We start from the raw sequence: 26,043 nt of genomic DNA on the forward strand, positions 1-26,043 counted from the left end.
TTCCCAAAGTCCCACAGCTGACAAGCGGCTGAGCCGGGATTTGAACCCATGACCTCTGACACCCAAGCCCGGGCTCTTTCCACCGAGCCACGCTGCTTCGTGCCAGGCACTGTACTAAGCACTGCAGTAGCTACAAGATAATAGGGTCAGATACAGTCCCTGTTCCATATGGGGCTCATGCTCTTAATCTCCATTTTACAGATGAGGTAACTGAGGCACAGAGGAGTTAGTTGTGACTTGTCCAAGGTCACACAGCAGACAGGTGTTGGAAGGGGGATTAGAACCCAGATCCACTTGACTCCTAGGCCTGCGCTCTTTCCAGTAAGCCATGCTGCTTCCCAATTTGCTTTTAACTAAAGTTGTAAGGGATTGTTTTCCTTCGGGATACTGAGGGCCTGGAAAGCTTGAATGTAGATGCCCTCCATACTTACTGAATGCGGTCACTGTACCTTCCACAAATGCCGTTGAGTCGCTTCCGACCCATAGCGATCCCACGGGCACACCCCTCTTCAGAACGTCACTATGTAGCCATCTCAAATAATCATATTTCCAAAGTGCTTACTGTGTGCAGAACACTGCGCTAAGCACTTGGGAAAATGCGACAGAGTTAGTAGATTTGATACCTGCTTTACAGCTTACAGTATAGCGGCGGGGAGACAGGCTGTAAAATAATTTAAGTTGCAGGTAGAAGGAAGTAATTTCCCACTCATACAAAAATTTAGATTAACTTCTGTTACTGGGCTCAGGGTGTGTGTGTGGTTTTGTGTATGTGTGTGTGACACTCCATTAATTCAGATTTCTGAAGTTTCTAAGAGGAAACTTTGCTTATGTACTCCCATTTCTTTCCCTCCTGCCTTCTCTTTTTCCACCCTGATTTTCCTACAGGCTGTTTCTCCTGTATAGGGTTTTTTGGGTTCGGTTTTTTGTTTTTTTTTTTGATATGGGGATCATGTAGTGTTATGACTTGGTGGAATCTGATCTTGGTAACCAAGCCTTAGTTCCAGTTAGTCATTGTCAACAACAGCAGCATTTATTGAGCCACCTACTTGGGGCTGAGAACCGTGCTAGCCATTTGGGAATATGCAATAAGTAGCAGCGTGGATGGAGCACAGGCCTGGGAGTTGAAAGGACCTGGGTTCTAATCCCGGCTCCACCACTCGGATGCCGTATGACCCTGGGCAAGTCACGTAACTTTTCTTAACTGTGTGCACTCTGTGTCCAACTTGATTAGCTTGTATCTTCTCTAGCGCTTAGTACAGTGCCTGGCACATAGTAAGCCCTTAACAAATGCCATTAAAAGAATGTAATCGAAGTAATAGACGTCTTCCTCACGCTCATGGAGCTTTCAGGCTAATGACTTCCAGAGAGATTGTGTTAACCCGACCCAAATTGGGCAACATTCAAATAGCTTGGCCAACGTGAACCGAGCGGTTACCTTCAAGAAGCACCAAAAGCTGGCTTCCAGAATTAATTATTCTACTCTCTCTTCCTGTTTAGGCTGCACTGAACATTTTAAAGTTGCTGTCTGAGTTGGATCAACAAAATACGGAGATGCCAAGAACAGGAAATGGACCAATGTCTGTGTGAGTGACCTCATTCGTGCCGTATTTTTTTTTTCCTCTTCCTGGGATAAAATCCGCTTGCCCCATGGCCCCATAGTGAAGTGTGTACTGAAGAGACTTGCTCTGAAAGCATTTTTCCATTTTCCACTGATTCCTCCTCCTTATCCTTGAGCCCCGCTGAAGCCAGGCCAGGTTTGGACAGCACTCGCTTATTCCTGCTACCTAGAGTCTGCCCACTGCCATTAGACACCGAAGGGGAGAAGCGAAATAGGATTGGAGAAATACGGAAATGTCCTGCTTCGTTTTGGCTTTGTCTCACCGGGAACCACGGGTCCTCTACAAGTGGCAAGGCAGGGCACAGACAAATGTATTAAAATGCTGAGGTTCAACCCAGCCAGACACTGAAATTTCCCCGCCTCTCCAAACACAAAAGAGAGACCGCCCTACCCTTTCTGCGAGGGTGGACCCGAGCCACTTTGAAGTTCAGCAAATTTTGAACCCTGCTAATCGCACCGAGAGAGATGGTGGGAAGTGGGTTGGGGGCCGGTGAGGGGCAACGGCGATGCGAGGTGCCAGGTTAATGGAAGGAGGCCAGGCAGGAGAAGATGGCAGCGGGGAACTCTGAGAGGTGGTGAATCTGGGCAGTTATACTGTAACACATGGTTTCATTTCACAAGTTGGTTATGGCCCGTTGGAAGACTTAGGGGATATGCTTCCCACAGTGCAAGTCTCTTGTGGTCTAACCCGATTCCCTAAGTTGGCAAGGCTAGATGCAGTGTAGGAAACAAAGGTCGTGTGCCTGGTGGTTGAGCCAAAATGTGGCTTCACTTCCCAGCCTTGACCCGCCCCAGACAGGATTTTGTGCTTAGTGTTTTTGCAACCTTACTGTATTTGATCCAGTAGATGAAGAATGAGTGGCAAGGGCGTAAAGCATTCTACTCTTGGTGGCCATCATAATGACATAGTCATCCTTTATCACCATAAATGGTATCTGAACGCTTACTGCACATACCGTGCAAGCGCTTAGTATAGTGCTCTGCACACAGTAAGCGCTCGGTAAATGCGATTGATTGAATCACTGTACCAAGTGCTCGAAAACAATCATTCCTGGGAATGACCTTCCCCCTAACCCATCACTTCCGATTGAATCAGCAGGTATTGTACCTCAATCAATCAATCAGTCAATCAATCACTAGATCCATCACGAACGTATCTGCCATGACATAGAAGTGGCTGTATCTAAAAGCACCTTACGCATAGCGCTGTTGATCGAACATGCTGGTGTTCCCAGACTGAGCCCCCTCCTTCCCAGACTGAGCCCCCTCCTTCCTCTCCCCGTCCTCCCCCTCCCCATTCCCCCCGCCTTACCTCCTTCCCCTCCCCACAGCACCTGTATATATGTATATTTGTACGTATTTATTACTCTATTTTATTGGTACTTATTTATTCTGTTTTATTTTGTTAATATGTTTTGTTTCGTTCTCTTTCTCCCCCTTCTAGACTGTGAGCCCACTGTTGGGTAGGGACCGTCTCTATATGTTGCCAACTCGTACTTCCCAAACACTTAGTACAGTGCTCAGCACACAATAAGTGCTCAATAAATGCGATTGAATGAATGAATGAATGAATGGTGTTAGGGTCCCGTCCCCCAGGACTGATTATTTTGCCTCAGGGTTTGATTCCTGCCCGAGTTTCAGTTGAGCCGGCCAGCTTATCTCGGGGACCGCTTCCCTGATTCATCTTGTACCTTTTCCAGCTGTGTGAAACAAGAAATGGAAGGCGACCCCCTCCTGAAAGCGGCTAACTCTAACACTTTGGGACAAGCACTGGACAGCAGCGCCTGAAGAGACTGGACTCAGACCTGAAAGCACCAGAGAAAATCAAATGCTTCCTATTTAATGTAACCTAACCGTTTTAGAGTGCTACAGCTTTTCCAACTTCCTGTAGTATCTAAATCATAACCGTTGCTTTAACTTTGAACAGTGATAAATCCTTTAGTTTTATTATTTTGTTTGGATCAGAAGGACACTATAAATTTTTCATTTAAAAGTTTCTTAATTGTATCTAGTTCTATAGCACAGTTTAGAAACTTGTCTGAGACTGACGTTATCTGTAAAACTAACCCCGCGAAGATCATATCCCCGTGTGTGGTTTAGCGTTTTGTTTTGTTTTTTTATTGAAATAGTGTAGGACCGTTTCAGTGATGCAGATTGTGTGCCCTCCATTTGAACAAGAATAGTCGTGGGCTTCTGGAAAATCTTCATGGAATCGCCCCACAGTTACGCAAATTGGATATTTTAGGAATTTTAAATGTCAAGTGATCATTTAGTTCACTTTCTATTTGTGGAGTATTTTTGTTCAACACAACAGAAATGATATGAACTTTGATCTTTATTTTAAAGATGGTCAAACCTGGTAGAGCTATCAATGGCACACAGCTATCCTACACTACAGGATATGATCTCCATGTAGTGCGTATACGACTGCAAATTGATTTTCCTTGAGTGCTTTATACTGTTTAATTACATCTCCATGTAGGGCTGAAAAAAAATTACCTATGTTTCTATATAAACTGTGTTGCTTTTGATGTTGTGTTATTGTACACAGAAATGTGTGCAGTAAGTTTTTTGCATATGGTCCAGGTAAAAAGCACGGTAGCCTTGCAAGTTAAATACTGCTTCTGTTCATTGTTTACGCTGGAAATTTTTTCTCCCCATGGAATGTAAGTAAAACTTAGTGTTTGTCACCAATAAATGGTAATACTAAAAATGTGTTGGCGAATTTGTTCTCAGGGTGCCACTTCTGCTGGACCACTCCTTTTTTAATTAAAAAGGGGATTTATGATTTAGTCTGGGCAGTGTCCTTAAAGGTCTGAAATATACGATAAATGGCGGATAATGAATAGTGAAGAAAGGAAATGCAAAGGCTCCACGGAAGCCCTTTCCTCTGGCCGCGTTCAAGCATTCGTGATTGTGCGTTGTGGAGTGCCCGTACGATTTCGGTCCACTACAATTTTTCGGTGGTTCTTGCTCTTGACCGCTTCTCTTTGTGTTGCCTTCCTTTCAACTTCTCAACAGCTTTACTTTGGAGTCGTTCAGAAAAGCTACCAGAATTTGTGTCTCAAACCTCGAGTCAGACTAGACCCTCTGCCCCATTCCCAGGGAGAGTTGATGTGACTCACCAAACCCTTCCCACCCCTGCTCCCCAATTTCGAGTGTCCCTTTGATAAGACAGGAGTAATGCTTTCTAAAGGGCTTTAATGTACTTGTGATGAATGTTCTGGTGAAAAACTCATTGCACAGAGCTTTCTTCAAATTTTCCTCTGTCTCTCTCTCTCAAATTTTAGTTATCAGCAACAGTTGGGCCCTGCTAGCTTTCCACAGCTTACTGAATCGTAGTCATTTTAGAGTGTTAAGATCCGAAAGTGTTTTATAGTCTGTTTGTTTTTTTCTTTTTAGAACCAAAATGCTGTAATTTGAAGAAAAAAAATCAAATGGTCTTGACTGAGATTGTAGTCTAGATCTCTGCAAGTAACCTATGCTCCTCTAAAGAGTTCCGAATGGGAATGGGTGCAAAGTGGGCTGTATCAGACACCACCATCATCATTAATGGTATTTATCGAGCATTCAGAGTTCTGTACTCGATGCTTCGGAGAGGACAATATAACGGAATTGGTAGATATGTTCCTGGCCCGCAATGAGCTTACAGTTTAGACAGATCTGTTTGCTAAGATGGGAAGGTGGGGAAAGGACTGTCAACTGGATGTGATCCATCTTTTACTCTGATTTTTCGCAGCAGTTTCCAAAGCCAAAAGCAGCGAGAACCAATGGCTAAGGCCCCCTGCCTTTTGAGGGGTTCAATCCATTGGGTTTATAAAGAATGAATATACATCCATTGGAAGGTTCCCCCACAGCTCCGGTTCTCTTTATTGGGGGGCTCCGTCTGAAAATTGGGTTTTCTTCTGGCGGTAATTTAGTCAAACCAAGATGTTTTCTCCTTCGGCTTCAGTCATTCCCAGCTCAGCCTTCACCTCTAATTTTTCTTCCTGTACTAACGCAGAGAAGGCTTTCATTGGAAGTTCTAAGGTATTCCAGACCTGATAGAGGGCACCTGCATCAAACAGAAACTCCTTATTGTCGTCTTTAAAACACTCATTCGTCTCCAATGAATGCCATCGATTTGATTCAGCCCCCATCTTTGAAGATGAGTTTTATATGAGAAGGGATTTATGGCCCCACCGAAAGTCCTAAACGTCTGAACTAGATATGGCTTTTTAAGGTTTCTCCAAGTGTTAATCTAGATTGAAGTTTCTTATCATTAATAATAATTATGGTTCTTTTTAAGTGCTCACTCTGTGCCAAACTCTGTTCTGAGCGCTGGGGTAGATCGAAGTTAATCAGGTTGGACACAGTCCCTGTCCTCAAAGGGGCTCACACTCTTAATCCCCATTTTTCAGGTGCGGAAACTGAGGCCTAGAGAAGTTGTGATTTGCCCAAGGTCACCCAGCAGACGTGTGGCGGAGCCGGGATTAGAACTCAGGTCCTTCTGATTCTCGGGCCCATGCTCTGGCCACTAAACTACGCTGTGCCGATGAAGCCTATGGCCTGAGATTCTCGGACTGAGGACCCGCGTGCGGGAATTGTTTGATATTAGCTCCCCTTTACACTGTCTAGTCTGTGCTGGTTGTGTTCCCCCTGGTACAAGAAAGGTAGCACACAAATCCTTTTTATATACAGGATCTATACGGCCAAATTGGCTGCCTTGTTAACCGCTGTGAGGTTGATTTGAAACCGAATGGTTTGAGTCCAAAGGGCAGAAAATGAATCTCTTTGCAAGGAATTGTCTTAAAGGTGCTTCCCTAGCGGCACAGGGTTCAAAGGCTAAAGGTCTCCAAACTAGTACTTGAACCTTAAAATTATATCCACAAGCAGTCAAAACCGACGCCAGTAAAAATTTACCAATTGCAGGCAATAAAAGGTGGGTTATCGTTTATAAATGAAAATATATGGAGTCAAATGTCACTGTGTCCAGTACAAAATGTAGCTCTGGACCCACATTGTAGAATAAAATGTATTTTTTTCATCGTTTAAGCGGTGTATCTCTAAAGTTGGCATTGTGAGATTTGAGGAAAGTTTCCCCAAATATTTTTCTACCCGGAAGTGCATTCTTGGGGTCCTAAAATGCCTCATTTAATAACCCCCCCAGGAAAAAAGCACATTCTATAAAGTAAATGACACTGACAGGATTATGGTGGAAAAGAATGTTAAGTATGTTTTGAATTTTTGGCTCAGTTCCTTTCCCCTTGTTTCGGCATTGTGACAGGTTTGTCGAACAAGTCAGTGGAATGAAGAGAACTACAAAGGTTGGTGATTGTCTTGGCCCTGGTGTAGACAGATCTGTAATAAAACTTTAGACAATCTGTAATAGAAGTGCTTAGTACAGTGCCTGGCACATAGCCCCTAACACATTCTATTTATTATTATTATTATAATTATTAATTTGGTGCCAAAGTCAGTTGTCCAGTATTGACCAGAGTGTGATGTCTGATGGGGATGGCTAACCTTCTTTACCAATTAGCCTTAAAGGCCATTACGAAAGGTGTTTTGGCCCAGCTTATCTTTTACTTTTCTCTTTATCAGGACCTACACCATTTTTGGCATTTCCCATCCAGCTGCTGTTGCTGTTGAGGCCAACTGACTGGGATTAGAACCCAGGTCCTTCTGACTCTCAGGCCCGGGCTCTGCTCTTCTCTCTGTCTTTGCCAAAACAAAGTAGGTGTCTGTCTAGAACCTTCCGTGTTATCATCAGATTTCACCAAGGGAATAAGGGGAGATGGATAGAAACAAAACAATCAGAATGGATTTTAGGAAGGACCAGCTGAGATGCTTTTCTTTGTCCTTTTCTTCTTTGTGTTGAGGTGGCTGTGCTTCTTGCGTGGCTGGAATGCCCTCCCTCTGCCCATCCGCCAAGCTAGCTCTCTTCCTCCCTTCAAGGCCCTACTGAGAGCTCACCTCCTCCAGGAGGCCTTCCCACACTGAGCCCCCTCCTTCCTCTCCCCCTCAACCCCCTCTCCGTCCCCCCCATCTTACCTCCTTCCCTTCCCCACAGCACCTGTATATATGTATAGATGTTTGTACATATTTATTACTCTATTTATTTTACTTGTACATATCTATTCGATTTTATTTTGTAGTATGTTTGGTTTTGTCTCCCCCTTTTAGACTGTGAGCCCACTGTTGGGTAGGGACTGTCTCTGTATGTTGCCAATTTGTACTTCCCAAGCACTTAGTACACACAGTAAGCGCTCAGTAAATACGATTGATGATGATGAATACACAGACAAGGGCTTGTGTATCCCAGGGCAGACTGCCGTAACGGGGAAATAGTAAGTATCGGCCATTAGAAAAATCAACTCCTCCACTTTTTCTGCCCCGAGATTGGGAGCCTGGATACCAAAATTCATATCTCCACTGCAGTTTGGCCTGGTTTTATGATAAGGTTTGCAACCCTCCCCGCACCTTTGGCACCTCGGTTCCCCAACTGTGAAATGGGCAAAGATAGTACTTGTTCCATGGCAAGGACTTGGCCTGGAGGTCCCTTCCCTTCCGTCTACGCCAGACCACCACTCCCGCCATCTTCAAAGCCTCACGGTTGCGTCTCCTCCAAGAAGCCTTCCCTGATTGGGCCCTCTTTCCCTGATTCCTGCTCTCTTTTGCTTCACTGTCTCACGCTAAGGCAGGCGTCAAACATTAGAGAAGCAGCGTGGCTCAGTGGAAACAGCACGGGCTTTGGAGTCGGAGGTCCTGGGTTCAAATCCCAGCTCCGCCAATTGTCAGCTGTGTGACTTTGGGCAAGTCACTTCACTTCTCTGGGCCTCAGTTCCCTCACCTGTAAAGTGGGGATTAATAATGTGAGCCCTCTGTGGGACAACCTGATCACCTTGTAACTTCCCCAGCGCTTAGAACGGTGCTTTACATATAGTAAGCGCTTAATACATGCCATTATTATTATTTCTCCCCAACCACCCAGGATGAATGGATTTAATTTCTCCTCCACAAATTTCAGCCTTCACGAAGGTCTCCATCCGATTATCTCCTCACCGTACCTCGTTCTCGCTTGTCCCGCCATCGACCCCCGGCCCACGTCCTCCCCCGGGCCTGGAATGCCCTCCCTCTGCCCATCCGCCAAGCTAGCTCTCTTCCTCCCTTCAAGGCCCTACTGAGAGCTCACCTCCTCCAGGAGGCCTTCCCAGACTGAGCCCCTTCCTTCCTTTCCCCCTCGTCCCCCTCTCCATCCCCTGCATTTTACCTCCTTCCCTTCCCCACAGCACTTTTATATATGTAAAAATGTTTGTACATATTTATTACTCTATTTATTTTACTTGTACCTATCCTATTTATTTTATTTTGTTAGTATCTTTGGTTTTGTTCTCTGTCTCCCCCTTCTAGACTGTGAGCCCACTGTTGGGTAGGGACTGTCTCTATATGGTGCCAGCCTGTACTTCCCAAGCGCTTGGTCCAGTGCTCTGCACACAGTAAGCGCTCAATAAATACGATTGATTGATTGATTGATTGACTGAATGACTGACTGACTGACAATGAATGAATGAATGAAGAGCAGGGAGGGGTTGGCCTGGAAAACGGTTGAGGCCGCCTCATTTCCCAGAGGCCACCGGGCGCCGTGCAAGTGGCGCATGCGCAGGAGGTCGCAGGCTTATATAAGGCCGATAGGGGGCGAGCTTCGATCTCTTTGTCTCCGGCGCCATTCCTTGTCAGGTCTGGTTGCCCGTCGCCATCCGTCGCCATCCGTCGCCATCCTTCGCCATCCTTCGTTCATCTCCTGCCGACCCATGTCCGGCCGGCCCCTACGAGTAAGCCCCCTTTACCTCTCCCTCCCTCGGGACTTTTTTTCCGGCTGCGCCCGCGGATTTCCCCCTTTAACCCACCCTGCGCTGGGAATCCCGCCTTTCGGCCTAGCCCCCCTTTGATAATCAATCGTATTTATTCATTCATTCATTCAATCGTATTTATTGAGCGCTTACTGTGTGCAGAGCACTGTACTAAGCGCTTGGGAAGTACAAGTTGGCAACATAAAGAGACAGTCCCTACCCAACAGTGGGCTCACAGTCTAATGGTAATCATTAACGATGGCATTTATTAAGCGCTTACCATGTGCAAAGCACTGTTCTAAGCGCAGGGGAGGTTACAAGGTGATCAGGTTGTCCCTTGGGGGCTCACAATCTTAACCCCCATTTTATAGATAAGGGAACTGAGGCACAGAAAAGTTAAGCGTTGGGAAGCAGCGTGGCTCAGTGGAAAGAGCCCGGGCTTTGGAGTCAGGGGTCATGGGTTCGAATCCCGGCTCCGCCAATTGTCAGCTGTGTGACTTTGGGGAAGTCACTTCACTTCTGGGCCTCAGTGACCTCACCTGGAAAATGGGGATTAAGACTGTGAGCCCCCCGTGGGACAACCTGATCACCTTGTAACCTCCCCAGTGCTTAGAACAGTGCTTTGCACATAGTAAACCCTTAATTAATGCCATTGTTATTATTATGCGACTTATCCAGGGCCACACAGCAGACTGGTAGAGGCTGGATTAGAACCCAGGTCCTTCTGACTCCAGGTCCATGCTCTAGCCACGAGGCCACGCTGCCTCGGACCTGGCTGAATACTTGGGGATTCCCTCCCAGTAGGGCTTCGTCCTCACGGGAAACTATTGCGGCTTCTCTGCCTGGTGTAAGTGATGACTGAACTTTTTTCCCCAACAGATCGACCGTGTTGATCTCATTACTCTTTGCCAGTTTCATTCTGATGCACCAGCCCCGAGTGGAGCAAATTTTGCCCATGTCCAGCTGCAGAACTATAAGCGTTGCTTGACTACATTTCGTTTTCACCCTTCAGGCATCTCCCACGGGGAAATTTGCACCGCGCATGTTCAGAGAAATCCCTGTTTGGCTGAAAAGGGTAATGAAACCTAAAGCACGTTACTCTGGAAGCGGTTACCTCAGATGATACCCCAGGCCTCGGAATTGCATGGTAAGAACCAGCCTTCATCAATCCTGATGTGACTCAAGAAAGCCTGGGCACTAGCCTATCCTGATCCACGTGTCTTTTCTGCTACTAGCTTGCAATGAAATGAACAAGAAATAGAGGGAAGTGAGGTCATTTTGGTGTATGTAGCAGAGTTCAGTTGTATTTAATGTTTTCTGGGTAGTGCATTGGGAGGGTACAGATTAACAGTGGGTAGAAGTGTACCCTGTCCATAGTCGAGAAGGGAAGACAGTTTCTGTATATTCATCATCATCAATCGTATTTATTGAGCGCTTACTGTGTGCAGAGCACTGTACTAAGCGCTTGGGAAGTACAAGTTGGCAACACATAGAGACAGTCCCTACCCAACAGTGGGCTCACAGTCTAAAAGGGGGAAACAGAACAAAACCAAACATACTAACAAAATAAATAGAATAGATATGTACAAGTAAAATAAATAGAGTAATAAATATGTACAAACATATATACATATATACATATATACAGGTGTATGTATATATACAAACGTATATACAGGTCCTGTGGGGAAGGGAAGGAGGTAAGATGGGATGGAGAGGGGGAGAGGAAGGAAGGGGTTCAGTCTGGGAAGGCCATCTGAAACCTTTGAGATGGTGGGGGGGCCCACATTTAGCTCTTTGAAAAAGGTGTGGCAGAGTTAGCCCCACTTTCCTCAGAGGTATTCTAAAGTCTTGTAATACCCCTGAATAAGAGTTTTGGAATACTATACCTGGATGACATAGAAAAGGGGTGAATCTTAAGGCTTCCCCCCAAATCTGCTTTTGAATCTAACTTTCCTGCCACTCACAAATGGGGAGAAGTTACTGATACTAATATCGTGGGGTTCAGGTGTAGTGGTGTTCTACATGCATTAAATACTATTGATTTTTGTGGGGGTGAAAATGGGAAATAACTGAGGAGGTTTTGGAGGGAAGGAATGGCATTTAGGAACTGCCTGGTGTAAATGATGACTAAACTTTTTTCCCCATCAGATCGACCTTGTTGATCTCATCACTCTTTGCCAGTTTCATTCTGATACACCAGCCTAGGGGGGGAACTCCTTTCCTTTGTCAGTCCTGAATTGTAATAATGGTAATTATTGTCCAGAAACGCTCTGGACATATTACTCCCCTCCTCAAAAACCTCCAATGGCTACCGATCAATCTGCGCATCAAGCAGAAACTCCTCACCCTGGGCTTCAAGGCTCTCCATCACCTCGCCCCCTCCTACCTCACCTCCCTTCTCTCCTTCTACTGCCCAGCCCGCACCCTCCGCTCCTCCACCACTAATCTCCTCACTGTACCTCGCTCTCGCCTGTCCCGCCATCGACCCCAGGCCCACGTCATCCCCCGGGCCTGGAATGCCCTCCCTCTGCCCACACGCCAAGCTAGCTCTCTTCCTCCCTTCAAGGCCCTGCTGAGAGCTCACCTCCTCCAGGAGGCCTTCCCAGACTGAGCCCCTTCTTTCCTCTCCCCCTCGTCCCCCTCTCCATCCCCCCGTCTTACCTCCTTCCCTTCCCCACAGCACCTGTATATATGTATATATGGTTGTACATATTTATTACTCTATTTATTTATTTATTTATTTATTTTACTTGTACACTTCTATCCTACTTATTTTATTTTGTTGGTATGTTTGGTTCTGTTCTCTGTCTCCCCCTTTTAGACTGTGAGCCCACTGTAGGGTAGGGACTGTCTCTATGTGATGCCAATTTGTACTTCCCAAGCGCTTAGTACAGTGCTCTGCACATAGTAAGCGCTCAATAAATACGATTGATTGATTGATTGATTAATAATTCTGCCGTTTACTCTCCTCAGGCATCTTGAATCGGGGAGTCTGCAGCAGGTGTCGTCTTCCTTGTCCCACAGAAACCAAGGATGCAGCCTTAAAGCAGATGACTGACATTGAGGCATTGCCATGACTGCTTCCTCACTTTTTAGAATTATCTTGGTAAGACTTAAATTTCCAATAACACCGGCACTGAAGTTAGTGCTTTGACTCTTTAGTGAGTGACTAGGAAGGGCAGTCCTAAATCCCTGAGTTGTTGGACGATAGGGCAAAATTTTGCCCTCTCTGCTACTTTCTTGCTGTGAAGTTCAGTGGATCTTGTAAGCTCCCATCTGTTCTGGGTGTTAAGGACAAGGAAATGTTGAAGATAGATTGGGGTTGAAACAAAGACGATTTGGGCTTTGGGACAGTGATTTACAGATGGGATTTCCTCCCACACTTCCCATTTGGGATTCTAAGAAGGTAATCTTCCCCAATGGAAAAAACGCCATTACCTATAGCCTCTCTAATGTCTAAGATTGAACTTTTTTATGCACTGTTTTTAAATTCGCAAGCAGCTGCTTCTAGTAAAATCAGGATTTAGAGGGAAAGTTGAGGTTTTGCTGGGATTTTGGAGTTTACCCTGCTGGTGTACGTGATGACGAGACTTTTTTCCCCATCAGATCGACCATGTTGATCTCAGTTACTCTTTGCCAGTTATTTTCTGATACACCAGCCCAAGAAATAACTATGATTTTCTTAGGCCTTCTAATGAGTAAGGCTAAACACCTGGATTCATGTTCTTCAGGTTTGGTTCCAGTGGTGATGGATTCATGACTTCACCGGAAAAGGGAATTATAACCTGGATGGTTATTGCGGCCTCTGAAGTCATTGGCCTCTCTGGGATTGGTAAGTCCAGTACAGAACTACAATCTAAAGCTCTAGATTTGGCAGAAGGCAGTTATCAAATAAGTCATCAAATGAGTGCCCTGCCTTAGTGCCCCCTTGCCTTCTGCCCCCAAACAGCCCCATCACTCTTTGTGATTTGAAGCAGAGTGGTGGCTTTTTGCCTGGTGTATGTGATGACTGCACTTTTTTCCCCATCAGATCGACCATGTTGATCTCACTACTCTTTGCCAGTTTCAATCTGATGCACCAGCCTAATGACCAACTTATCTCTCTGATCCTCCTTTAGGCACAGTTAACTTTTTTCTTGTGTTTTCAGGCCATCTGGCATGAGCGGTGGGCTGTCATTGCCTCGTGAGCTAAAGATCTTGCTGAAACACCTTTGTAGAGACCTGCAAGCTTATTGAAATGTAAGTGCAGCATTTCCATATTTTTTTTTCTGTTCAGCGGGCTACTAGCTATAGCCTTTTAGTTGCTTTGGAAGGCATTTTCCGTACTTAGGGAACTAGTTTGTGTGTGCCCAAGGTAGACTGGAGTATGATGGAGATTTAGAACTTGCCGTTGCCTTGCCAAACTGCCAGTGCATTCTTAAAAGACGAGTCTTACGTTGTCGTCTTGGAAACCATTTTGCAGTACCAGCCTTAAATCTTGGTTTCAGAAGAGGCCTTTGCTGGTCAGGTCTGTGGAAAATGATGACTTGGAACTTTTTTCCCCAACAGATCGACCGTGTTGATCCAAGAAAGCATTTTAGCCAAAACCTGTCTGATTCCACCAGATACTTGACTTGGCCTTCCTGCAATCCCCACTGGTAGGGAGATGCCAGAAGAGCTTGTCTGATCAAGATTCTTGACCACTGAGTGTATAGTGTGAGCAACTTGGTAGCTTGGATTAGGCTTAGTGCTGGGCTCACACTCCTTAAATCTGAATTTTCAATAGTCGTGATGGTGGGCTTTTTTCCCCCACATTGTTTTCCATAAAATCCAGATCCTTAGTTGGCATTTATGGTGCTTCTGCCTATGGCCAAATGCCACTCTTTCCTGTGTTGCTGCCCAATTGAAATGTTCTTACATAGCTCAGCCGGGAAGACGATAAAGAGTGAAGCAAAATGCATTGTGCAAAGCTAAAGGAAATGGAACTGAATGCCTGGCCTCTAAATGTTAATATTTGGCTTTCTTTTTCCAACAGGTAAAAGCTTGGTTCAGGAGAAAGAAGCAAAGGAAGCTAGGGATTGTCCCAGTTCTTTACTGCCACAAGGACGGTATTGCCAGTTAATGTCCTTTCACTGAAATCTGGGCTATATTATTTCCTAAAATATACCACCTTTTCTAAATAAAGGATTTTTGAGAACCAACTCTTCAATTATGCCTTTGTATTTACTGAAATGTGAACACACTTTCTAACTTCTAAGAATTTGACTTGGGGTCTGTGGTCAAGTGATTTGGTTTTCAAATATACATCACAGAATTTTTTTTTAGGTGAGAGGAAGGGTATTAATTAGCCTTTAGTAGTGGCCTGATGGAATGAGCATGACTGTGGGAGTCAGGTCCTTTGACCTTGTTTGCTCTGGGCAAGTTACAACTTTTTTCTGCCTCAGTTTTTTTAAAAAATGGGGATTTGGAACCCATTCCTTCGACTATGGAGGGAGGGAGACTTGAAGTCCTGTTTCCAACCTAATTAAAATGCTATTTCAGTGCTTAGTAAAGTGCCTCACACAAACATCCTTCGGAAAATAACAGCATCTAGTGGAAAGAGCCTGGGCCCTGGGTTCTAATCCATGCCCTACCAATTGCCTGCTTAGTGACCATGGGTGAGTCCCTCACTTCTGTTCATTTCCACAACTAAAAGGGGAATTCAATACCTGTCTTCCCTCCATGTGGGAGAGATGAGGTACCTGATTTAATAATGATGGCATTTGTTAAGCACTTAACTATGTGTCAAGCCATGTGCTAAGTGCTGCGGTAGATATAAGGTAATCAGGTGGGGCACAATCCCTGCCCCATAACAGGGCTCAGTCTTAATCCTCATTTTGCAGAAGAGGAAACTGAGGTCCAGCAAAGTGATCTGCCCAAAGTCACAGCCGATGTGGCAGAGCAGGAATTAGAACCCACAACATCCGACCTCCAAGCCTGTGCTCTTTCCACTAATCCACTCCGCTTCTCTATTGTATCTACCCTCAAGAACAGTGCTTAACAAATATCATTTAAAGAATGTTAATTGGAAGGAGCACAGATTCTGGATTCTAGTCCTTGGCAAGTCATTTACACCTCATTCCTTTGTAAAATGGAGATTAAAATACCTAAGGACTGAGGGAAAGGGACTCGAATGAATTTTGGTAGTTACCTTGGGATTTTAATATGTCCTTGACTCACAGTAAGTGTTTAATATTGCCAATCCAACTTTAAAAGTGTCCATTAGTAATAATTGGATGTACGGTGGATTGATGGGGTCTGCTGGGCCATGAGCTTGCTGCAAGGAGTGTGGAGGTCTGGATTAGGCCCATTATAGGTGCCAAGCTTCAGTACCTCTGAAAGCACAACTGTAGATTTGGATTTGCTAGCTCTGCGCTGATGCAGCACTTGGATTTGCCAAGTTTTGAGGAGCTGCTACAAGTCGTGACAGTGACGGCAATAAGACAGCTGGTCATTTTTGATGGAAACAAGCATTCAGTTGTATTTATGGAGCGAGCACTTACTGTGTGCAGAGCCCAGAGAAGTGAAGTGACTGGCCCAAAGTCACACAGCTGACAATTGGCGGAGCCGGGATTTGAACCCGTGACCTCTGACTCCAAAGCCCAGGCTCTTTCCACTGAACCACGCTGCTTCTCCTATTTAACTGATGACCATAATAATTGTGGTACTTGTTAAGTACTTACTATGTGTCAAGCACTGTACTAAACGCTGGGGTAGATACCAGCTAATCGGGTTGAACATGGTCCCTGTCCCATATGGAGCTCACACTCTTAATCCTCTGAGGCCCAGAGAAGTGAAGTGACTTGCCCAAGGTCACACAGCAGATGTGCCAGAGCCAGATTAGAACCTAAATTCTTCTGACTCAGCACTGTGCTCTGTGCCCTAAACCACACTGCTTCTCACTTCATTACAGTGCTTTGCACATAGTAAGTGCTTAATAAACGCCATTATTATTATTATTACATCTCAGCTCTCACCCCTCCATTCATTCATTCAACCGTATTTATTGAGCACTTACTGTGTGCAGAGCACTGTACTAAGTGCTTGGGAAGTACAAGTTGGCAACATAGAGACACGGTCCCTACCCAACAGCGGGCTCACAGTCTGGAAGGGGGAGACAGACAACAAAACAAAACGTATTAACAAAATAAAATAAATAGAATGTGTACAAGTAAAATAGAGTAATAAATATGTACAAACATATATACATAAATATATATATATATATATATATATATATATATACACAGGATACATACATGTGTATACAGGATATATATATATTTATGTATATATGTTTGTACATATTTATTACTCTATTTATTTTACTTGTACATATATATATATATATATCCTTGCAAGCTAATGTCTACACTGCTCTCGTCTCTCACTGCCAATCTCTTCCACCCCTATGGCTGGAATTCTTCCCCCTCCAAATCTGACAGGCTCGCCTCATCTGCAAAGCCCCTCTGATGTCGCATCTCCTCCAGGAGGCCTTCCGTGATTCATTTCTAGTGCTTATTTGGTGGCATGGCTCAGTGGAAAGAGCACGGGCTTTGGAGTCAGAGGTCATGGGTTCAAATCCCAGCTCCGCTAATTGCCAGCTGTGTGACTTTGGGCAACTCACTTAACTTCTCTGGGCCTCAGTTCCCTCAGCTGTAAAATGGAGATGAAGACTGTGAGCCCCCCCCGTGGGACAACCTGATCACCTTGTAACCTCCCCAGCGCTCAGAACAGTGCTTTGCACATAGTAAGCGCTTAATAAATGCCATTATTATTATTCTGTAAGACCGACAGAGGAAATCCCACCCGACTTTATCTCCGGACAGCCTGTTCCTGTCACTTTGCCTCTGGGCCTTGTTTGAGGCGAAGCGTTATTTGCCCAGCAAGTGCTCCATTTTTTTTCTCTAAGAAGGTGGTAGAAGGGAGGAGGAGATTGGTTCTGAAATTGGCCCAAAAATTGTGCATTCAGCTGGATCTGCAGGGGGGGCTCTGCACACGTATTTCCGAAGATCGGACCAATTTTCCGGCTCGGAGGAGTCGCTAAGGAAACAAAGTTGCCAAGTCATCAGATCTTCCGGCCCGATGGGTGCGAGTTTCCTCTATTTCTGCCAGAGTAAGTGGTAATAAATAAATATCAGATACGTCTTCGATGTGAAGACGCTATGTTCCCTTCTAGACCGTGAGCCCACTGTTGGGTAGGGACTGTCTCTCTATGTTGCCAGCTTGTACATCCCAAGCGCTTAGTGCAGTGCTCTGCACACAGTAAGCGCTCAATAAATACAATTGATTGATTGATTAATTCATGACCACATTTGTTAAGCCCTTACTATGTGCCAAGCACTGTTCTAAGCACAGGCCTGGGAAAGGAATACAAGGTCATCAGGTTGCCTCACATGGGGCTCACAGTCTTCATCCCCATTTTACAGTTGAATACTACTAATAATAATGGCATTTATTAAGCGCTTATTATGTGCAAAGCACTGTTCTAAGCACTGGGGAGGTTACAAGGTGATCAGGTTGTCCCACGGGGGGCTCACAGTCTTTTAATCCCCATTTTACAGATGAGGTAACTGAGGCACAGAGAAATTAAGTGACTTGCCCAAAGTCACACAGCTGACAATTGGCGGAGCCAGCATTTGAACCCATGACCTCTGACTCCAAAGCCCAGGCTCTTTTCCACTGAGCCACGCTGATAACATGAATAAAGTCCATCTGTCTCTCACTCCTTTTCTCTTTTTCCCTCATTTTCTTATTACCCCCTCCCCACTTGCTATCCTTTTTAAAATGGTAATTGTTAAGCACTTACTATTTTCCAGGCGCTGTACTAAATGCTGGGGTAGATTCAAGATCATGAAGTTGGACACAGTCCCTGACTCACAAAGGGCTCCATCTTAATTCCCATTTTACAGAGAGGTAACTGAGGCCCAGTTACCCAAGGTCACCCAGCAGACAAGTGGCGGAGCCGGGTTTGTAACCCAGGTCTTACTCTATTTATTTATTTATTTTATTTGTACATATTTATTCTATTTATTTTATTTTGTTAATATGTTTTGTTTTGTTCTCTGTCTCCCCTTTCTAGACTGTGAGCCTGCTGTTGGGTAGGGACCGTCTCTATATGTTGCCAACTTGTACTTCCCAAGCGCTTAGTACAGTGCTCTGCACACAGTAAGCGCTCAATAAATACGATGGAATGAATGAATGAAAGGTCTTCGGACTCCCAGGACCACGCTCTTTCTCCCTCTTTTCCTCCCTCTCACACCTTCTTTCCCCTTACCCCCATATCTCTCCTCCTTTTCTCCCCATTCTCAATCAGTCAATCAATCAATCAATCAATTGTATTTATTGAGCACTTACTGTGTGCAGAGCACTGTACTAAGCGCTTGGGAAGTACAAGTTGACAACATATCGAGACAGTCCCTACCCAACAGTGGGCTCACAGTCTAGAACACAGAACATATTAACAGAATAAAATAAATAGAGTAAATATGTACAAGTAAAATAAATCAATAAATAGAGTAATGAATTCTCTGGGCCTCAGTGACCTCATCTGTAAAAGGGGGATGAAGACTGTGAGCCCCACGTGGGACAACTTGATAACTCTGTGTCCACCCCAGCGGTCAGAACGGTGTTTGGCACATAGTAAGCGCATAACAAATATTATTATTATGATTATTGTTATCGGACTTACCCGGTCCCCTCCCTCTTTCCCTTTTTTTCTCCTCAATTTCTCCTCTCTTCTCTGTCTCTTCACCTTCTCTCTCCCTTCCCTCTCTCCCTTTCACCTCTTCCCCCTCAACTCGTTGTGGGCAGGGAACATGTCTACCAACTCTGTTATAATGTACTCTCCCTAGCGCTTAGTACAGTGCTCTGCACACAGTAAGCTCTCAATAAATTCTCAATAAATGAGAAGCAGCGTGGCTTAGTGGAAAGAGCACGGGCTTCGGAGTCAGAGGTCATGGGTTCAAATCCCGGCTCCGCCACTTGTCAGCTGTGGGGCCTTGGGTAAGCCGCTTAACTTCTCTGTGCCTCAGTTACCTCATCTGTAAAATGGGATTAAGACTGTGAGCCCCACGTGGGACAACCTGATCACCTTGTATCCCCCAGCGCTTAGAACAGTGCTTTGCACATAGTAAGCGCTTAATAAATGCCATTACAAAAAAATAAAATAAAAATAAATACCACCGATTGATTTTCCCACAAGTGGGACCACCCTCCGCAGTCTCTTCCAAGTCGCCTTCATCAGGATTCCCAACATTTGACTCGAGAGTATCCAATAGCACTGAAGCAAACTAAAGAGATGGGATATCGATCGAAGACTTCATCATCATCGGCAGCAATTGTATTTATTGACAGCTTTCCGCGTACAGAGCTCGGAACTAAGCACTTGGGAGAATACAATACAACAGAGTTGGTAGACACGTTCCCCGCTCACGTGGAATAACGAAAGCCAAATGCATACTGATCTCCAGAGAAACCGGGCTGAGCTCATCAAATGTGAACGAAGGAATGGGAACGGGACAGAAGGGAGAAAACTGGAAGCATTTTTATTCCTTCAAATTTTCTTCGGCTCTTCCCTGTTTTCGCATATATTTTAGGTATGAGAAGGAAAAGAAGCACCCAAAATGGATCACTTTGTCTAAATAGATGACTTTAGATTCCTAAGGAGCCTGTAAAATAAAATGACAAGTAGTTGGGGGTGGTGTTTGCCATCCAGCGCTCACCAGGGAAATTTTTACTTTAGACAAATAAACAATAATAATAATAATGATGGCATTTATTAAGCGCTTACTATGTGCAAAGCACTGTAAATGACCTTCTCCACGCAGACCAAGGAAGCAGGGTTTGCGCCCCAAATTTTCTTTTCTCCTCCTACGAAGAGCCTGGGGTCTATGTCTTTCTACTGAGGCCACCCATTCGAGAAGGTGAAGGAGCAGGTATTATTTTAGGCCCCCATTTCTGGGGCCCGTCTAGACTCGTTGTGGGAGGGGATTGTATCTGTTTATTGTTATATTGTCCTCTCCCAATGCTTAGTACAGTGCTCTGCACACAGTAAGCACTCAATAAATACGATTGACGGACTGACTGGAGTCAGTGGAGGAGCTGGATGTTGAACTGGGGTCTCCTGAATCCCCGATCCGTTAGCCTATAGTGCTTCCTTTTTAAGAAGTCAATTGAAGAGCTGCATGGCCTGGTGGAAAGAAAACAGGCCACGGAGTCAGAGGACCAGGATTCTAATCCCTGCTCTGCCACTTGACTGCTGTGTGACCTAGAGCAAGTCACTTCACTTCTCTGTGCCTCAGTTTCCTCATCTGTAAAATGGAGAGTCAATACCTGTTCTCCCTGTTACTTAGATTTGGAGCCCCATGTGGGACAAGGGCTACGTCTGACCTGATTAACTTGCATCTGTGGATCGGAGACTACTCAACAGCGTAAGACGAGACAAGAACCCAATGCTTAGAACAGTGCTTGGCACCTAGTAAGCACTTAGTTTTTTTATGGTATTTTTTAAGCTCTTACTAATCATCAATCATATTTATTGAGCGCTTACTATGTGCAGAGCACTGTACTAAGCGCTTGGGAAGTACAAATTGGCAATATATAGAGACAGTCCCTACCCAACAGTGGGCTCACAGTCTTAATCCCCATTTTTACAGATGAGGTAACGGAAGCACAGAGAAATGAACTGCCCAAGGTCACACAATAGACAAGTGGTAGAGCCAGAGTTAGAACCCAAGCACTTACCAAGTACCGTAATAATAATAATTAATAATAATAATGATGGCATTTATTAAGCGCTTACTATGTGCAAAGCACTGTTCTAAGTGCTGGGGAGGTTACAAGGTGATCAGGTTGTCCCACGGGGGGTTCACAGTCTTAATCCCCATTTTACAGATGAGGTAACTAAGGCAAAGAGAAGTGAAGTGACTTTCCCAAAGTCACACAGCTGACAATTGGCGGAGCTGGGATTTGAACCCGTGACCCCTGACTCCAAAGCCCGGGCTCTTTCCACTGAGCCACGCTGCTTCTCTCAATCTGTGACTCTTACCAAATACCATAATAATAATAATTAACGATCTGGGAAATGGGGGAATCATGTGGACCGGGGGAGAGGATGCTGAATTTGGACCTGAGATCTGGGATCCAGTTTCACCCCCCAGGCAGACCCTCGTGCAGCAGCTGCTAAAATCTGAGTGTCTGAGCCACAGGGTCCTAGTAAAGCCATCCAGGAAGCGTGGACATCACCAAGGCTACGTACCTTAGAAAGCTTTGGGGGCGGCAAAGTGGATGCCTCATTCTGCTTCCGGATCATTTTCCGACAAAACGTTCAGGCCAGGTTTCCCATCTCCTCAAGAACCTTCCAGGAGTTGCCCATCCACCTCCACATCAAACAGAAACTCCTCTCTGTTGGCCTTAAAGCCCTCAATCTCCTTGCCCCCTTCTACCTCACCTCGCTGCTCTCCTACTACAGCCCAGCCTGCGCTCTTCACTCCACTCTGCTTCCATCTGCTTCCAGATATTTATTCTATCTATTTTATTTTGTTAGTATGTTTGGTTTTGTTCTCTGTCTCTCCCTTTTAGACTGTGAGCCCACTGTTGGGTAGGGACTGTCTCTATATGTTGCCAATTTGTACTTCCCAAGCGCTTAGTACAGTGCTCTGCACATAGTAGGTGCTCAATAAATACGATTGATGATGATGATGATGATCTCGTCTATCTCGCCACCAACCCCTCACCCACGTCCTGCCTCTAATAATAATAATAATAATAATAATGGCATTTTTTAAGCACTTACTATGTGCAAAGCACTGCTCTAAGCACTGGGGAGGTTACAAGGTGATCAGGTTGTCCCCCAGGGGGGCTCACAGTCTTAATCCCCATTTCCTGAGGGAACTGAGGCACACAGAAGTGAAGTGACTTGCCCAAAGTCACACAACTGACAATTGGCAGAGCTGGGATTTGAACCCATGATCCCTGTGCCTCTGGCCTGGAACACCCTCCCTCTTCCTAGCCAACAGACAATTACTTCATTCAATCATATTTATTGAGCGCTTACTGTGTGCAGAGCACTGGACTAAGCTCTTGGCAATGACTCTCCCCATTCAAAGCCACCTGTCTACATGTTTTGTTTTGTTGTCTGTCTCCCCCTTCTAGACTGTGAGCCTGTTGTTGGGTAGGGAACATCTCTATAGATTGCCGACTTGGACTTCCCAAGCGCTTAGTACAGTGCTCTGCACACAGTAAGCGCTCAATAAATACAACTGATTGAATGAACGATTGAATGAATGAAAGCCCATTTCCTCCAAGAGGCCTCCCCTGACTAAGCTCTCCTTTCTTCTTCTCCCACTCCCTTAATAATAATAATAATAATAATTTTGGTATTTGTTAAGCGCTTACTATGTGCCAAACACTATTCTAAGTGCTGGGGGAGATACAAGGATTGTCTCACATTCATTCAATCGTATTTATTGAGCGCTTACTATGTGCAGAGCACTGTACTAAGCGCTTATGGGGCTCACAGTCTTAATCCTCATTTTCCAGATGAGGGAACTGAGGCACAGAGAAGTTAAGTGACTTGCCCAAAGCCACACAGCTGATAAGTGGCGGAGTCGGGATTAGAACCCGTGACCTCTGACTCCAAAGCCCTTGCTCTTTCCACTGAGCCACGCTGCTTCTCAGCCATGCTGCTTCTCCCTTCTGTCTCATCCTGACTTGCTCCCTTTATTCGTCGCCCGACCCCCCCAGCCCCACAGAACTTATATCTCTATCTGTTATTTATTTATTTATACGAATGCCCGTCTTCCCTGCTCTAGACTGTAAGCTCGATGTGGGCAGGGAATGTCTTTATTGTTATATTGTCAATCAATCAATCAATCAATCAATCGTATTTATTGAGTGCTTACTGTCTGCAGAGCACTGTACTAAGCGCTTGGGAAGTACAAGTTGGCAACATATAGAAACGGTCCCTACCCAACAGTGGGCTCACAGTCTAAAAGGGGGAGACAGAGAACAAAACCAAACATATTAGCAAAATAAAATAAATAGAATAGATATGTACAAGTAAAATAAATAAATAAATAGAGTAATAAATATGTACAAACATATATACATATATATATATATATATATATATATATATATCCTCTCCCAAGTGCTTAATACAGTATTCTGCACACTGTAAGCACTCAGTAAATATGGTTGACTGGTTGGGAGAGTCCAACAGAGTTGGTAGACACAATCCCTGCTCACAGGGCACACCATTGTTACTATTAATCACTGAATTAATGATATATATTGAGCACTTATTTTGCGCAGAGCACTGCACTAAGCTCCCGGGAGAGCCCAAGACTGTGAGCTCACTGTTGGGTAGGGACCGTCTCTACATGTTGCCAACTTGTACTTCCCAAGCGCTTAGTACAGTGCTCTGCACACAGTAAGCGCTCAATAAATACGACTGATTGATTGAGAGTTCAATACAACAGAGTTGGTAGACACGTTCTCTGCTCACAGCGTGCTGCTATTACCAGAGAGATTCTCTTGCATTCTCCCCAGTTGTCTAGTCTGTCATTTAATCCAGACCCCAAATACCTCGAGGATTTAAGAAGAGCTCATCACTTGATTGACCTTGTTGCTGGGGTTTTGGTGAAAGCGTCGCTGGTGATAATGTCTTTTATCCTGACCTTGCCTGCTCTCTGTGGGCACAGTACTGGGTTTCCTTAATAGACTGGCGTAAGAGCTGGGCTCCATAAAGGCTCCATCTCACTCCCTCCTCTTTTCCCCGTACCATCTCCCTCTTCCCGTCCTGCCCTGGCAAATTTCGTGTCCTCTCCTGTCATCTAAAGTGAGTGATGGCACTGGCTGTCTTCCGAAATGCAGGCACTGGGGTGCACTCAGATGATGAAACTTTTAGCAAATAAAAACTGCAACCAAAATGTTAAGCAATGACAGTAGGGAAAGGCTAAGGCCAACCAGGAAGGACACAGTAAGGACTCTGCACACAGTAAGCGCTCAATAAATATGATTGATTGATTGATTGATCCCTGGGCAAGGACACTCTTAGTATTCATTCAAATCATTCAATCGTATTCACTGAGTGTTATTTATAATTATTATAATCGTATTATTAGAGAAGCAGCATGGCTCAGTGGAAAGAACATGGGCTTTGGAGTCAGAGGTCATGGGTTCAAATCCTGGCTCCTCCAATTGTCAGCTGTGTGACTTTGGGCAAGTCACTTCACTTCTCTGGGCCTCAGTTACCTCATCTGTAAAATGGGATTAAGACTGTGAGCCCCCCGTTGGACAATCTGATCACCTTGTATCCTCCCCAGTGCTTAGAACAGTGCTTTGCACATAGTAAGCACTTAATAAATGCCATTATCATTATTATTATTATTATTACTTAACTTCTCTGGGCCTCAGTAACCTCATCTGGAAAATGGGGATTAAGATGGTGAATCCCCCGTAGGACAACCTGATCACTTTGTAACCTCCCCAGCACTTAGAACAGTGCTTTGCACATAGTAAGTGCTTAATAAACACCATCATTATTATTGAGCACTTACTGTGTACAAAGCACTGTAGTAAGCACTTGGGAGAGTACAATACAACAATAAACAGACACATTCCCTGCCCACAATGAGTTTACTGTCTAGAAGGGGAGGCAGACATTAATATAAATAAATACATTACAGATATGTACATATTTATACTTGTCACTACCCCAGCCTTTTTTTAAGATGGTATTTGTTAAGCCCTTACTATGTACCAGGCTCTGTACTAAGCGGTCAAGTAGAGACAAGCTAATCTGCTTGGACAGAGTTCACGTCCCTCATTGGGCTCATAGCCTTAGTCCCCATTTTATACAGACCAGAAAACTGAGGCACAGAGACATGAAGCGACTTGCTCAAGGTCACACACAGAAGACAGGTAGCGGATCTGGGATTAGAACCCAGGTCATTCATTCATTCATTCAATCGTATTTATTGAGTGCTTACTGTGTGTAAAGCACTGTACTAAGCGCTTGGGAGAGTAGAATATAACAATAAACAGACACGTTCCCTGCCCACAATAAGCTCACAGTCTAAAAGGGGAGACAGACATTAATCTACATGAATAAATGCATAAGTAAATAAATATATTGCAGATATATACAGATATGTACACAAGTGCTGTGGAGATGAGAGGGAGGATGAATAAAGGGAGAAAATCAGGGAGTCGTAGAAGGGAGCCGGGGAAGAAGAGAGGAGGGCTTAGTTAGGGAAGGTTTTCGGAATCCCAGGCCCGAGCTCTATCCACGAGGCCCTGCTGCTTCCCCTTGTTTTCAACTATTGCTTCATGAGAAGATGAAATTGTTCAGGAATGTTTTCTTTTCAGATCGAGTGTGTGTACACAGACTTGTTCTTGCTGGGGCAGAGAACAGGTGAAAGAAGAACTACTTGGTGTTCGGAAGAAGGTGCTATGGAAGGAAATGTTCCGAGGAAAAATGGCACCGAAGCATTTGAAGAAAGTGGTTTTACACTGTAAACACCGAGGATCCTGCCTGCTGCATTCGTCTTTGGGAAATGGATGTCT

General features: G+C 44.8%; 1 protein-coding gene, 1 long non-coding RNA gene and 5 other non-coding genes across 16 annotated transcripts in view; all 7 read left to right on the forward strand.

Moving 5' to 3' along the window:
- STAU1 (staufen double-stranded RNA binding protein 1) overlaps positions 1 to 4,331 on the forward strand; it is a 60,856-nt gene extending 56,525 nt beyond the window's left edge. For all 10 annotated transcript variants that reach the window (XM_038749902.1, XM_038749893.1, XM_038749897.1 and 7 more), the window contains 2 exons: positions 1,498 to 1,583; positions 3,319 to 4,331. In XM_038749902.1, coding sequence (XP_038605830.1) covers positions 1,498 to 1,583; positions 3,319 to 3,406 — 174 coding nt within the window. In that variant the 3' untranslated portion in view covers positions 3,407 to 4,331. The remainder of the gene's footprint in view (positions 1 to 1,497; positions 1,584 to 3,318) is intronic.
- A 4,991-nt stretch (positions 4,332 to 9,322) lies between these two features.
- On the forward strand, positions 9,323 to 14,633 carry LOC119931629. Its single transcript, XR_005452141.1, has 6 exons — positions 9,323 to 9,432; positions 10,463 to 10,597; positions 12,427 to 12,559; positions 13,185 to 13,285; positions 13,602 to 13,692; positions 14,468 to 14,633. It is a non-coding gene; the product is annotated as an uncharacterized LOC119931629 (long non-coding RNA).
- On the forward strand, positions 10,292 to 10,382 carry LOC119931927. The gene has a single exon (XR_005452228.1). It is a non-coding gene; the product is annotated as a small nucleolar SNORD12/SNORD106 (small nucleolar RNA).
- Positions 11,564 to 11,654, forward strand: LOC119931923. The gene has a single exon (XR_005452224.1). It is a non-coding gene; the product is annotated as a small nucleolar SNORD12/SNORD106 (small nucleolar RNA).
- LOC119931924 lies at positions 13,022 to 13,113 on the forward strand. Its single transcript, XR_005452225.1, has one exon. It is a non-coding gene; the product is annotated as a small nucleolar SNORD12/SNORD106 (small nucleolar RNA).
- On the forward strand, positions 13,446 to 13,536 carry LOC119931925. The gene has a single exon (XR_005452226.1). It is a non-coding gene; the product is annotated as a small nucleolar SNORD12/SNORD106 (small nucleolar RNA).
- Positions 13,962 to 14,058, forward strand: LOC119931928. Its single transcript, XR_005452229.1, has one exon. It is a non-coding gene; the product is annotated as a small nucleolar SNORD12/SNORD106 (small nucleolar RNA).
- Positions 14,634 to 26,043: the final 11,410 nt, after the last annotated feature.

The sequence above is a fragment of the Tachyglossus aculeatus genome, chromosome 8 (assembly GCF_015852505.1).
Source record: "Tachyglossus aculeatus isolate mTacAcu1 chromosome 8, mTacAcu1.pri, whole genome shotgun sequence".
NCBI lineage: Eukaryota > Metazoa > Chordata > Mammalia > Monotremata > Tachyglossidae > Tachyglossus > Tachyglossus aculeatus.